The sequence below is a fragment of the Maniola jurtina genome, chromosome 18, assembly GCF_905333055.1.
Source record: "Maniola jurtina chromosome 18, ilManJurt1.1, whole genome shotgun sequence".
In the NCBI taxonomy this organism is placed as follows: Eukaryota; Metazoa; Arthropoda; class Insecta; order Lepidoptera; family Nymphalidae; genus Maniola; species Maniola jurtina.
In genome coordinates, this window is record NC_060046.1 from 9,183,592 (window position 1) to 9,198,790 (window position 15,199).

The 15,199-nt window shown below is 35.7% G+C and overlaps 2 protein-coding genes across 10 annotated transcripts in view; both read left to right on the forward strand.

The window, feature by feature from the left end:
- Window positions 1-7,128, forward strand: part of LOC123874418 (protein unc-13 homolog B) — a 419,803-nt gene extending 412,675 nt beyond the window's left edge. For all 8 annotated transcript variants that reach the window (XM_045919729.1, XM_045919731.1, XM_045919724.1 and 5 more), the window contains 6 exons: window positions 427-570; window positions 1,401-1,620; window positions 2,048-2,146; window positions 2,658-2,820; window positions 3,353-3,479; window positions 3,771-7,128. In XM_045919729.1, the coding sequence (XP_045775685.1) occupies window positions 427-570; window positions 1,401-1,620; window positions 2,048-2,146; window positions 2,658-2,820; window positions 3,353-3,479; window positions 3,771-3,944 (927 nt within the window). In that variant the 3' untranslated portion in view covers window positions 3,945-7,128. The remainder of the gene's footprint in view (window positions 1-426; window positions 571-1,400; window positions 1,621-2,047; window positions 2,147-2,657; window positions 2,821-3,352; window positions 3,480-3,770) is intronic.
- Window positions 7,129-9,502: 2,374 nt separating this feature from the next.
- LOC123874150 (actin-binding Rho-activating protein-like) overlaps window positions 9,503-15,199 on the forward strand; it is a 51,911-nt gene continuing 46,214 nt past the window's right edge. The window contains exon 1 of one of the 2 annotated variants that reach the window (XM_045919357.1): window positions 9,503-9,619. In XM_045919357.1, coding sequence (XP_045775313.1) covers window positions 9,596-9,619 — 24 coding nt within the window. In that variant the 5' untranslated portion in view covers window positions 9,503-9,595. Of the gene's footprint in view, window positions 9,620-11,707; window positions 11,874-15,199 lie in introns of those variants that run through there. The other variant, XM_045919356.1, reaches the window with a different exon arrangement.

A 15,199-nucleotide genomic window follows, 5' to 3' on the forward strand; every position in this document is an offset into this window, starting at 1 on the left:
TCTCACTTTAACGTACTCATCCAGCTTCATTAGCAACATTATGCCAACAAAAATATAACTTTTCAATTTGAATAAATATAAGTAGTAATATGTAAACGTATACGCATAATCCTTGCATACGACCATTGGCCCATGTACGGTTGGAATAATGTTGGATGCTTGCGATTTTTTAAATTTAACAAAAACCTGTACTAATTACCTAATTAATGAATCCCTTCCTTTGAGTTAATTATTAGTTTAGTACTAATGCTAATTTCAAGATTGCAGTAGGTATACTCTGTGTCCCTAGATACATAGAAGTACGTATTGCAACGCTGATTCTTTTCAGTGTGCTTCACGTTACTTGATTATCAAATTTAGAAATGCGTCTTCAATTGTAACTAACTTTTTTTTCATGATTTGCGTAAAACCCCGTTTTTTTATCAGATGATGCTCAAGAATCTCACGAACAATGCGAAGAATTTAGCGGCGAACGCGAAGATCGAAGACATGACGCAGCTTTTCAAGAGCACGGTCGGTAAACAGGATGTCAAACATGCTCTTTCCGGCGTCATGGATATTTCGAAGGAGGTGAGTCATCGTTCAAATATTTCCTTTTGATTGGAGAGTTAACGCGGATTAATGCATCTGAAATAGAAACTCTGTTTATTTCATATGGCGCCTTGGGAACACCTACGTAAACTCAAAAGTTATAAACGTAAATCCTTTTTATAAATAACAAACAGGAGATTAAACGGCTTAGCGGTTTAGTGCGGAAATGCAGTCAGCGCTCTTGGTACCATTCCACACGATAATATAAATAAATATACCTATATTTAGCTTATTAGCACGTCATTAAAAATAAATTCCATTAAAACGCCATAAAATTAGATTTATAAAATAACTAGCTGATGCCCGCGCCTTCGTCTGCGTTGATTTAGGTTTTAAAAGATCCCGTGGAAACTCATTGATTTTGCGGGATAAAAAGTAGCCTTTGTCACTCTCAAGGTCTTTAACTATATCCTTGTAAAAATCACGTCGATCTGTTGCGGACAAACAAATAAACCAATAGACAAACAAACACTTTCGCATTTATAATATAGACAGTGGATGGGTAGTGGAGGAGTACCTAGTGATAATATGGGTAGTGATTATAAATTTAGGTAAATATAATCGATTCGATTTAAATCTATAATTTCTTGTAATATCGATGAATAAAAGTCGTGACTGACATGTGAATATTATCCATAGTAATGGTCGATTAACTGACTCTGCGCCGTTTTTTAATTTTTGAAACTTTCTCAAGATTATATGGTTATAATGAGGTTAAGTTCTTTGAGATTGAATTTGATTAACATTGTCTGAGGGAAAATTCTTTACATCAAGAAATAATCGTATTAACTTTTCAAATCCTTCCACAGCATTTATCAGCAGAAAAGAGTCTCACGCCTAAGCAATGCGCAGTATTAGATGCAGCACTAGATACCATCAAGTTGTACTTCCACGCGGGTGGCAACGGTTTGAAGAAGACCTTCCTGGAGAAAAGCCCAGAGCTACAGTCATTGAGATACGCGCTGAGTCTATACACACAAACTACCGATACGCTGATCAGAACGTTTGTTACCAGTCAGCAAAATCAGGGTGAGACTCCAATATAATATACCTACATTAAATATTTTAAATTCTATTGCAAACTTAAAGGCCGATTCACACCAATTGCGTACACGTGACACGTGGGTAGTTTCGCGCGTAAACCCCTAACACACATTTACGCATACGTCCACGCTATACGCAAGCGATGTGTCATGTTTCATACAGTTCCATACATTACAACGCAATGGTACGCGCTACGTCTACGCTTACGCAGCCTGTGTGAACGAGCTATAAGCCTTTTGTGCGATCACAAGAACGTATAATTCTCCTATTTATGGATCATTGGCCCAGTTTAACCCCCTGTGTTCACAGCACACAACACTGCGCCCCTGCGCTACCATACATAATATATAAACATACCTACTAAAGTTATATAAATAAAGTTAAATAAAAAAAAAATATCTTGTGTTTTTAGATGCAGCAGTAGCGGAAGAAGGCAGCGTGGGCGAAGTATCGCTTCAAGTAGATCTTTTCACACACCCTGGCACGGGAGAACACAAGATCACAGTTAAAGGTGCGCTAACAAAAAACAATATATTAATTTGTTGTATATATTTTTTATTTATTTTTTTGCTAGAATATGGTAGAAAATGGTATTAAGTAATAAAATTATCATTTTTCATATTGAAACCTTGAGTCTGGTGCTCCATTATTATCAGTTGGATATATCAACTCGATGACGAGTCTCATACTTCAATTCTATTAGCATTACCATTTATAATGATTTTGTTATAATCAACGCGGATTTCAATTTTGGGCAGACTTTAGCAAATTAAAAACCGTCATCTGTGTAAACAGCACAAGGTTCCAACCGCCAACGAGTTGTCGCTTCGACAAAGTGGGCTCTTAAGGGTAAAACGAGCAACGATAAATGTGTATGAAATCCCAAAAAGAATGTCCAAATCTCAGTTATCTACTAAACGTGTCTTTAATCCTAAACCCTTCTCATTCTGAGAGGCGACCAGAGATGGGATGATGATGACGAAATGATGTTTATTCATTTTATCATTTTGTACGTATAACAGTGGTTGCTGCAAATGACCTGAAGTGGGTGATCGCCAGCGGCATGTTCCGTCCGTTCATCGAAGTGAATCTCATTGGGCCGCACCTCGCCGACAAGAAAAGGAAATTCGCCACCAAGTCCAAGAGCAACAACTGGAGCCCCAAGTTCAATGAGACTTTCCATTTGTAAGTAATTAACTGATCTGCACCGAATTTCTGAGAATCTGGAATTTCACATTATAGAGAAACATTATGCAACATTTCAAGTTTCTAGACTGCACTGAATAAGATATACTTTGGTATATCAGTCAGACTGTGTGTCCTTTTATATAAAGATAGAAAATAAAGTATAATATCGTATAACAATATGAATGAAACAGATCTATAATCATAACTTAATATTATTAATGAAAAAGTGTTTCTTTATAGATTTATTAGCTCGTACTTGAATCACTCTGCTACAGAGCTAATGATCAGCGTCATTTTTGCATGGATACCTACCTGTACGAAAGGCTACTTTTTATCCCGTAAAATGAAAAAGTTCCTAAAAGATTCTTAAAAAATCTAAAAGTGGTGGGCATCGTAAGTTTTACCTTAGTAAATTACACCCCGAAAGGAGGAAGGAAATCTCTTTTTGCTCACATTTCTCTCTATAATTTCAAAATGCTTTTCTTTGTTCAAAATACCATAAAAATCGTTCATATCTGGCATATTTCAGTATGGTGAGCGCAACGGAACAGTTAGAGTTGTTTGAACTGCACGTTTGTGTGCGGGACTACTGCTTCGCTCGGGAAGACAGATTGGTCGGCGTGGCGGTCATGAGACTGTCTGATATTGCTGAACAGGTAATACATACACGAGACGATTTGGCTTTTGTTGTTCACAATCTCTTCACTGAATTAAAATGACAGAACTAATTATTGTATTGCTATCCATTAAAATGCACTCTGCGGAAAGGGATATTACTAGATTTAGACCTTATTTAGAACTGTCAATTCAGTTAAGATTGCGTACAACAGAATTAGCTACAATGTGGCACTTAAAGTTTTTCTCACGTTCACAATCCATTCAGATTTAACCCAAAAATGAATTTCTCAACTGTTTTCTAAGAAATTTTAAACTAATGATTTGTTCAGGGCTCGTGCGCTTGCTGGCTACCTCTCGGCACTCGCGTCAAGATGGATGAAACTGGCTGGACAATACTAAGAATCCTCTCGCAGCGGCACAGCGATGAAGTAGCGAGAGAGTTCGTCAAACTTAAATCAGAAATGAGAGCGGAAGCACCGACTGGTACCCAAGGACCGGCGTGAAATCAATAAGAATTAACCGCGTGATCGAAGTTCAGCAAGCCAATCATATACGACTGGAATGAGCCGGTTGTGATATATTAAATAGTACTAACGGAGCGACCACGGCAATCGGTCCGCAACGGACATTTCGGAGAGCAGGAGGTGAATCGACGATGTCTCTTAAGATATACCTTAAGGTCAAATCAAGATCGAATCCAACAAGACACTCGGCGCTCCGGCGGTTACCGGTCAGTGCTCGTTCGTTCCTTTCGTTTACATTCTCGACGAGAGAAATCGTTTTGTAAATAAATTTACGGAGTTAAGTTACGCGGATAGTAGAAATATTTTGCACAAATTTGAATCATTAGCCAAAAAGACTGACCGTAGGCGGCCGGACGCTGCTACGTCCGCCGATGTTTAGGGATTCAGCAAAATAAGGTCTCCTTTCGAAATTTAATGCGTCAAAGTCTTTTTGTTTCCGTTTTATATACCTAACCATCGCAAATAGCACAAAATTTAATTTAAGAATACTTATCATCCAAGTTTATTTCTTCCATTAAATTTTCTGAAAGATTTGTTAAATAATATTTCGTAGTCGTTGAAGCGCCAGACTCGTTTTCAGTCATAGCTTCATGGGTGTCGCCGTTTTGATATTTTGCTGGATTCCTAAAGCTGTGTGTGGACATATTATCGACACACGATTTATGTATTAATTCTACTTGTATGGACCAAACTGTCGTTATTACAGACGCATTACCTATTCCTTAACCCCTAATATTAAATCAACATTATTTATCTACTTAATCATCTTATCGTTATACGTGTACAGTAAATAAATATATGGCCTTATGTAAATTATTTCCTTCGTTTGTTGGTATGCATGTGCTTCTTTCGAGGTGCATGTATTAAAGTTTTGCGTGTTGAGATTCGATGCGAGTTTTACGTTTCCCGTTATTGCGTGTTAGTCATGCTCGAATTAATGCACGTTTAGGAGATGAATGTTCTAAAATTGGATTAAGTACTATGAGTAGTATGATTTGTTGTAAAATGTATGGTCTCGTCTTTTATATGAACTCCTTTACGCCCCGTTTTAAGTGATCCGCATTATATTATGTGATCCGATTTGTATATATACGTATCAAAAATTGTTAAAATAATACATATGTATCACCTCTTTGTTCTTACTTTTTACGCTTGATCTGTTTAACATGTTACCTAAAGTCTCCTGTCTTTTGTATATTATTGAAAAATGTGATATTGTTATAAAATGAGATACATAATTCATAACTGTGGATATTTATATGGACTCTCTTTATGAAAGTTCATATTGTGTGTTGACTGTTAACATTCGCTTCTAATTTGTTTGGTCCTTCGGGATTTTGATACTGTATCCGTTCTTCAATTTTCTATAATTATTATTATTATAAATAAAATGTTCGTCAAATCCTTTAAAAGTAATAAACCTAATCTTAGACATTCAGTGCTCAAATATTTTTCGTTAAGCGTTAGTATCGTGTTTGTAATGTACCTACTTGTTTGCGATAATGGTATATCAATTTATGAAAACTTAACCACTTCAAGCAAGGTCGAAAGTTCACGGTGTTGGAAAAGTCACACGAATATTTAAGAGGTTTGTTTTCGGTGCTACATTGTTATCATTCGCGTAAGACATGTCTGAGTACAATAATTATGGTTAGTCTACATTGCCATACTTCACTATCACTTTTTACACTATTCCTCAGAAGTGTCTTTTATACTATTTGAATATTTCACACGTAGATCTTTTTGAAACATATTACAATTGTAAAATTTATGATCTATCTCCACTTAATAAACAGTTCATGACTTTACTTTAAGTTACTGTATTTTGCAATTTACGCCTTGAGTATTTACAGTAGTATGTCTATGTGCGTGCGTGCCTGTGTGTGTGTGTGTGCGCGTGCATGTGTGAGTGGGGGAGGGGGGAGGCGCGAGTCGTATGATGTCTTTACTTTGATCATTCACATCTCTGAATTACGTTACGTTAGGGCATTTATGGCCTACCTAGAGTTAGGGTTCGCATGTGATAAAGCCGTACCACGTACATACCTCGTATACGTACCTACTCGTTCATAAAATAATGTAGCATTGAAAATGTAACCGAGAAGCACATCACTTAATACACATGGGAGTTAGATTTTCTGTATATTAGTATTTATCATGGATTACATATCTGTAGATAGAATGTGGTTTGCCTAGTCCAAATCTCAGTAATATATTATAAAAAAATATATTTACTCGTCTTACTAAATCTAAATTAAAATCATTTCTTGGGTGATTTTCTTGTGATTTTAAATTGACTGAATCGGTTTGTTTTTGAAAGTTGATTAATTTTTTAAAGCACACACAGAAATAATATTACCTAAGTAAATTAATAAGGAATATAAAAGTTTATTGTTTAACAGCGGTAACGTTTAAAGATATACCTACCTATAACTTTCTCGTGTGCTTTATTAGGAGTTGTTTAGAACAATTGTTTTAGAAAAATGTACCCAATGAATGGATAGTTATTGATGTCAGATAAATAATGTATCCAATATTTATATTCTCCAGACTTATATTTCAGACTTATATCTTATCGATATTTAGGTAAAGTGACAAAATATATTAATTTGATATTATTTAATTATAATATTATGTATTACTTAACTAAAATACGTATATGTTTTTACTCCCGTTTTAGGGTGTAAACTATAGATTTTTGCAGATTGTAACTTTTACACAATACAAAAATTATTTGCTGCGCATTTGCAAACACTATGCGCTCTGCCTTATACTACTCTCGGTGTCTGGTTAATATTTCGTATAATATAAATCTGTAGGATGTTAGAAATTCTATCTACGAATATATTTAAATAAGCCAGCTGCAACATCACTGCATAACAACCTCGACATACACAAATACAGAGGTATTTATTATTATTGAATATAACAAATCTAAGTTAAAAATATTCCGAAACCATAATTTTTCTCTTTGTTTGTTGTACCTCTAAAATCTATCTTAAACCTTATCTTAAGAATGAATTGAATATCTACGCCTTCGAGTTCAGCTGACTTTTTTCAATATAAATCATACATTTACCTCAATCATTTATTATAAATATAAAAGTTCGTTAAAGTTGATTTCAAACTACGGAATATAATATAGGTAATATATAAATATCGCTCACCCTACTTTTAAATGTCACTGTTCACACTTAGATGTAATATAATATCACATCTAAGTGTGAACAGTGACATTTAAAAGTAGGGTGAGCGATATTTATATATTATATTATGTTTCCGTAGTTCGAAGGCAACTTAAAGTCGTTCAAATTATGTCTTGCAAATAAAATTACAAAATAAGAATGTTATAACTATTTACGCGTAATATTTAACAATAGAGCCACAAAGTTGTCACTTTAATTAAATATCAAGTATTAAACAAAATAAATAGATTACGTTCAAAAAACTCGTTTTGCATTGACGATAATAAATTCACGATTGAATCATTTTGTATATAAAATACAAATGTCGGTAACCTACGTCCATTGCATTGTTAAAAAGCCGTTGGGATCGACTATCTACATAAACATTCCGATTTTTAAGTGTAATTTTCGTTAAAGGTATTTTATATTTGATTTTTAATACACTCCAGTTTATGAAGATATGCGATCGAGCTAGTATTAAAGAAAAGCGCACAGCATTCATTCAATTTCATAAATATTTTACTACATAGAAAACCTCATCGACACATTAAAAACCCTTTACCATTTGACAATACTTGGTAAATATTATTTTTAAGTGTAAAATGTGATGAAACACATCAAGTCATTGTAAGTCGGTTACGCTCCAATTCTAGTATTAAATTCACTAACATTGCATATATCTTTGTATAAATGCATATATGTAAATGTTACATGTTTAAACACATTATTGAATTTAGAATTTTTATGAAAATATAAATAAATATCCGTATTTCAAATATAACTTGCTTTGTTTTATTTACTACTCCTAAATGAACTATTCGTTGCAGACTTCTGCTTTCGTACGTACTAGAGTGAACGTATAGGCCCATCTACCAGATTTCAACAAAATCTACTCTGATCTTACTCATCCATCGAATTCTTCTCGGACGAAGATTAATTGGCACATTAAAAACAAAACTGACGCTATTCACGATTCACGATTAATAGTGGCCCTTTAAGAAAATTGTGTATAGCAATCGAACTGTCATAGCCTAGTGGTTAGAACGTCCGGCTCCTAATCGGAAGTCAGGGGTTCGATCCCGGGCACGCACCTCTATCTTTTCAGTTATGTGCGTTTTTAACCAATTAAATATCACTTGCTTTAACGGTGAAGGAAAACATCGTGAGAAAACCTGCATGCTTGAGAGTTCTCCATGTACTGAAAGGTGTGTGAAGTCTCCCATTCCGCATTGGGCCAGCGTGGCAGACTATGACCCAAATGCTTTTCACTCTGAGAAGAGACCCGTGCTCAATAGTGGGCCAGCAATGGGTTGATCATGATGAATCGAACTTAAACGATAAAGCCTTATTAAAGTGACACTAGTGTGTGATTAAGCGATAAGTGTAAAAGTTAGCGAGATGAAAATCTTTACAGCGGGAAGTGTTTTTAACCCCCGACCCAAAAAGAGGGGTGTTATAAGTTTGACGTGTGTATCTGTGTGTCTGTGTATCTGTGTATCTGTGTATCTGTCTGTGGCATCGTAGCGCCTAAACGAATAAAACGATTTTAATTTACTTTTTTTTGTTTGAAAGGTGGCTTGATCGAGAGTGTTCTTTAGCTATAATCCAAAAAAATTGGTTCAGCCGTTTAAGAGTTATCAGCTCTTTTCTAGTTTTCTTGTAGAAAAGAAGGTTAGATAACCGTTAGGATGTCAAGCTGTCAAGATGGACGTTGCCTACATACATAATTATTTATTTGAAAATGATGTTTTGGAAAACTCAGATACTTTGGATCGTAGGCGCGGAATACTCCAAGAAAATCGGTTCAGCCGTTTGAAAGTTATCAGGACTTTTCTAGTTACTATAACCTTCACTTGTCGGGGGTGTTATAAATTTTTAATTTACACTTGTTTCTCACAGAATCACTAGAGGTGATGTACTTTCCTATTTGTTATTATAACTCGGAACCGCCAATTTTTGAATTGTGCCATTTTTGTTTTCAATGTGTGAAGTAGTGTGCTCTCACGAAAATAGCCAGATAAAAAATTAATAAAAGTATCTTCACTTCAGTCACAGAAAAATGCAATTTAGGGGCAAAATTTATCTTTTAAATAACGCACTAGGCTATAACATATGTCTTCACATATTATGTAATCAATAAAGTAGGTAAATAAAATTGAAGGAAGAAGACATAGGAATTACTTAGGCCTTAGACAATAATACCTAGGTACGAGAAACACCATTTTATCTCAATTTAATCTTGTCGCCTACCTATGAATAACGTCTTGCTGACGTCCAATATGATCGCCATTAATTTAATTACCTAGCTAAGTTACATTGTGTACAGTCTACTGTATTGTGTTCTAGGAAACAGTATTATTTGTAGAACATTAGAAAGCTGTACCTTTATCTACTAAGTGTATACGGTCAAGTGCAAAACTGTGTGTACCTTTTACCAATTTCACAATGACCTTTCGGCGAAAGATTGTTGTAAGTATAATTTTCCGTTCTTTGTACCTATATAAACATTTTTAATCAATTTAAAATATTCATATAGTATCTACTCATATTTTTAGTAAGTATTTATATATTCATTTACAAAGCCTGCTTTTGTTGAAATGACGTTCTTTATTTTACGTGAGTTACAAGAACTTTTATAAAAAGTTGTAATGATAATAGTAATAACAAATGAAATAGGTTTTGGAAGTATGATTAAATATAATGGATGTGTGATGTGATGTTTTCCTGAAAATAAATGACCTTCCTTTTAGTTTACCCAAGACAAGGCGAAACTTTATTACGTTTATTGTTTATGCAATAACAGCTGTTTTGAATTAAAGTCACGAGGATTTCAAATATAGGTAAGATAAGAACATTATTTCACTAGCATATGCCCGCGACTTCACCCGCGTGGACTACAGAAGTTTCAACCCACTATTTTACCTCCTTAGGGGTTGAATTTTCGAAAATACTTTCTTATTGGATGTTTACGTCACAATGAAATGAAACATTATAGCTATCTGCATGCCAAACTTCAGTCAGCTCCGTCCAATAGTAATTTGAGTTGGACGATAATAGATTAGTCAGTCAGTCAATCAGTCAGTCAGGCACCTTTTTCTTTTAAGTATAATATATTTTTTAGATAAGATTCTTAGTACAAGAGTTCAGAGTTAAATTAGTTTGTTCATTAAAAATATGGAAGAGTAAATAGAATTCCAATGGAATTAGCCTTGTTATACGGAAAAATAATTCTTCTTAATCTCCATTCCATGAATCTATAAAATTCCCAACTATGAGAAAATTTTTATAAGTCTAATCCAAATGCGTAGGTAGAAGGAAGTGTGACCTATATTGTGGGTTATGATAAAGTATATGAGTCGATTGTGATTGTTAAGTAACGTTTACCCAAGTCGTTAACTGGATGCGTATGCCTATGAAGATCCAAACTGATCCTCTTTTCGATTCCTTTGTGCCTCGGAGAGCACGAAGTCGTCATCATAGAGTTATAAGCGGAGGGATCTGGGAATCAGCCGCATTATTATCTCTAGAAAACTCCTACTAAGTTTAAGAATGAAAAGAAGAGACGACCTTTAGCAATGAGGAGTATGACGCAGAGAGAGGGAGAAGCAGGTAGCTTATGATATGGAACCGAATTAATGACTAGATTTATAGAAATATCACTTCGGTACTTAAACCACGGTTATATGCCACTAAAGACCTTTAACGTATCACCATCAACAACCCATCATTTTATCATCATCCACCCGTCACCGGCTCACTACAGAGCACAATACTCCTCTCAGAGTGAGAAGTGCGGATTCGCAGACTTCACACACCTTTGAGAACATTATGCGAGCTCTCAGGCATGCGAGTTTCCTCACGATGTTTTCCTTCACCACGATGTTTTCAAGTGATATTTAATTACTTAAAACGCACATATTATAACTCCGAAAAGTTAGAGGTGCGTGCTCGGGATCGAACTCCCGACCTATGATTAGAATCGGAGGTCCTAACCATTATAACACTAGTATAACAAAAGCATTTCGAGCAAATACCTAGTTTTTTCGTCTCAATTGCTAGACAAATGGCCTAACTCTCCAATCTGCGACCTTATACTTGTCCTCACCTACCTATTTAGTGTAAACTCTATCGACGCTGTTATATTGAGATCCAGATTGGAATAATACCATCCAAAATTCAAATTGCCCCAATTCGTGCTTAAAATTAACCAGTACGATGAAGCTCCATGGCCGCCTGGCTGGGGCTATTACTTACAGGCTTATCACATCTACCTGGTATCTACTGTAACTAGTGATAGTTCATCACCCATTTCACCAAACCAGCGTGTCAATTTTGGACATAAAACCTTGAAAAGATAAAGACGCGTAGTTTTCCTCAAAAGAAACCTTCAACCTGTTACATCATTGTTGACCACGAAAACTTTTCCCGCGCTGATTCACAATGAAGCTCTCTTGAAATTCCCAGCTGATATGCTATTTGGGTCGTGGAACGTAGACGTTCTCACTCACGCTGCCGTGACGTCACGGGGCAGCGGAGCACCGACGACTATTTAAAAACGTCACTCATTCATAAACTCGACAACCATTGCAAGACTGACCATTGCGCGGTACACACGCTGCCAGTGATATTTTTAACTGATAGTATAACGGTACATTGTGTTGTGAAAATGAGCGGTAACTTTCTGACGATACCCGGCGAGGACGCTATGGGACGCCGGTCACGGGTAAGCTCCACAATAACCTTTGCTTCATTTCAACCCATCGCATCGCCCGCGCCGACGCAGTACTCAGCACGGGTCTCTTTTTTGATTAAAAACGGTTCAACCTCCAAGTCCACCGCGCTGGCCAAGTGCAAATTGGTAGACTTCACACACCTTAGTGAACATTATGGAAAACTGAGACATGCAGCTTTTCTTACGATATTTTCCTTCACCGTTATCACATCACACTATCACACTAATATAATAAAGGCAAAAGTTTGTGTGTATACTTGTTACTCTTTCACGCAAAAACTACTAAACGGATGTGCCTGAAATTTGTAACGAAGATAGATTATACTCTGGATATACATAGGCTACTTTTATCTTGGAAAATCTATGAGTTCCCACTGGATTTTTAAAAACCTATATCCACGCGAACGAGGTAGGGCATCAGATAGTAGCTAATATAAAGCAATAATTGTTATTAAATTGCTTATCATAACGCACATAAATCCGAAAAGTTAGAGTAGGTACTTGTGCGGGATTGAACGCGTAGCCTTTGAATAGCAGGCTGAAGTCCTCAACCACTAAGTTATCACCGTTTTTTCCTAAAATACTTTAAGTTATGTGTTGTTTAGTATGGATATGTCAAAAGATAAGATAATATCCACTAAACTAAAATGAGATTTACTCACAGTTAATATTAACTTACAAAAGCTACACTTTTATCTACTCAAACATCTCTTCCCTATGTAAATAAGTAGTAGGTACATGAATAGTAATAACTAAGTTTTCTACTACGTATCAAGACCTAACTCATGTTAGGTCAGTCTTTACATACCTATGCCTAGTTGATTATAACTCCTAAGTTTCTTAGTAGACTTCGATATGGTTTTCATCATAATTGAAATCATTTCATGAGAAAGTTTAGAAGCAAAATGATAATTTCAGTCCACCAAGCTGGCCAAATGCCGATGCCCGAATGCCTACTTAACACATCTTTGAGAACTCTAAAGGTGCCCATGCACTTGAACTGCACTGCAGCGGAACTGTGCCCCGCACGATATTCTCCCCAGCCGCGCCGCGCGGCAGTGACGTACGCGTGTCGCGGCTGGAGAGAATATCGTGCGGGGCGCTGACGCGACGCGCAGTTCCGCTGCAGTGTAGTTCGAGTGCGTGGGCACCTTTAGGCATGAAGGTTTCCTCACCATGTTTCCCTTTACCGTTACAGCAAGTGATATTTTAATTGTTTAAAACGCACTTAATTCTAAAGCTATTCAAAGGGGGAACGCTGCTAGTATCTTCGGAACCTAATTGCCTTAGGGGGCTTCTTTTAATAATTTATTTTAGGTTTTATTTTATATTTCTTAAGGTTTTTAGTTTTAGGTTCATTGTTTACATAAATTTTAAGGATCGTAAATAAAGCTGTTATGGTGACAATAGGTATATTACAAGCGAAAAAATAATAATTTGGACGTGCATGCCCGGGATCCCCCGTAACCTCCGAATAAGATCACCGTTCTATTTACTTTAACTTTTTAGGTAACTAAGCTCAACCATTCAAACGAGCTAGTAATTTCAATACAAAATTAATAACTTATCAGTAAACATTGTGTTTTATTTTCTTACTAGGTAAATGTAGAATCAAGGCTAGCTGAATATAGAACGAAAATATTATTATTGTTTACAGATTGAGTAGTAAAAACTAAACGTATTTTTTGTTGGCGTTAAATCAAGATCTCAAATTTTCATTTTATGCCAAGTAAGAGAGAATATTACGTATATATATAATATAAAATAGGTATAGTCGACCATAAAATTACTTTACCATTTTTGATACTCGTAACTTCCAGTAATATCAAAATTTCAAATGTAGTTAGGTAGGCGAAAATAAACCTAGCAGGAAGTTTTATAACGATTGTGATTTTAAGAGTTTCCCTAGAGTGCTCCTCAAGTTAATAATATTCAAATGAGTATGAAACTGTGTTTGTTTAGTTATACCAACAGTTATAAACTCCTTTTAAATGAAAACCTTTATTTGCCCTCATAGACCTTGTTCTTTACCGTCTACAAAACCTACTCATGTTTGCAATTAGCTATGTTGATACATATTTAATTTTCACTTTAGTTATTTATTATTATCACTACATTTCCGATAGCATTATATCACAGTTTTGCGGTGTACATCGTAAAACACTTTTAATTTTTTTTTTTAATGATGTAACCACAAATTCGCAGTTTTCAGATTCTGTATCTGTATCTTATCATACTAGGACAACGGGAAGTACCCTATAGGTTTCTTGACAGACAGAAGAGCGAGGTCTGACTCGCACTGGGCCGATTTTTTTTGTTTTCATGATTGATGTACGGGTAATTTTAATACAGGTCCGGGTGTGACCCACGTAAAAGGAAAAACCATAATATGAAATGATGGGCCCGCAGACCAGATCCACACGCGGGTCGAAATCCACATGACAGGAAAAGTGGCCTTATAAACTAACTTAACCTAACTACTTAGCTCAGTGTATTACATTTACTCTAAGGGTACGCAAACGCATATCCTCGAGTCTCTATTGTACCTAAAAGCTCTTTTACAGTCACGATTGAAAAGAGCAACCGCCGAGTTTCTTGCTGGTTCTTCTCGGCAGGAACGGCATTCCGAACCAGTGGTAAATTATTTTGAAGATTTAAAAGCACTTGTAAAAGTTTACTTGAATAAAAATATACTCTATTCTATTCTATTCACCTAACTCTGCTGCTTCAAACCTTCAAAGGTCAAACTTTCTAAAAATAAAACACGTGGTTGAACTTGAGGTCGACGACCGCTTGGCTATGATATTATAATGAATGATCTGCTAATTAAGATTATTATGATTAATGGCATTTCAGAATAATATTAATTGATATTTTAAGCAAATCTGTAAGACCTAAGCTGGTTTCAACTAAAACATAGGTAGTAATCAAGACACTTCATGAATGCTAATGAGACTTGGAAATTTAAAGAGCCTGCTCAAATACCTATCACATTAGAGTCGTAAACTTTTGTATTAGGAACGGCAAAATTTTACAATGATCCACCTGATGCAGTGGTGAGTGCTGTGGTCGGTTTCATACACACTTTCATATTTATAACTAGCCGATGTCCGCGACTTCGCCCGCGTGGATTTAGGTTTTCCGAAATCCCTTGGGAATTCTTTGATTTTCCGGGATAAAAAGTAGCCTATGTGATAATCCAGGATATTATCTATCTCCATTCCAAATTTCAGCCAAATTCGTCAAGTAGTTTTTGCGTGAAGGAGTAACAAACATACACACACACACACACACACATACAAACTTTCGCCTTTATA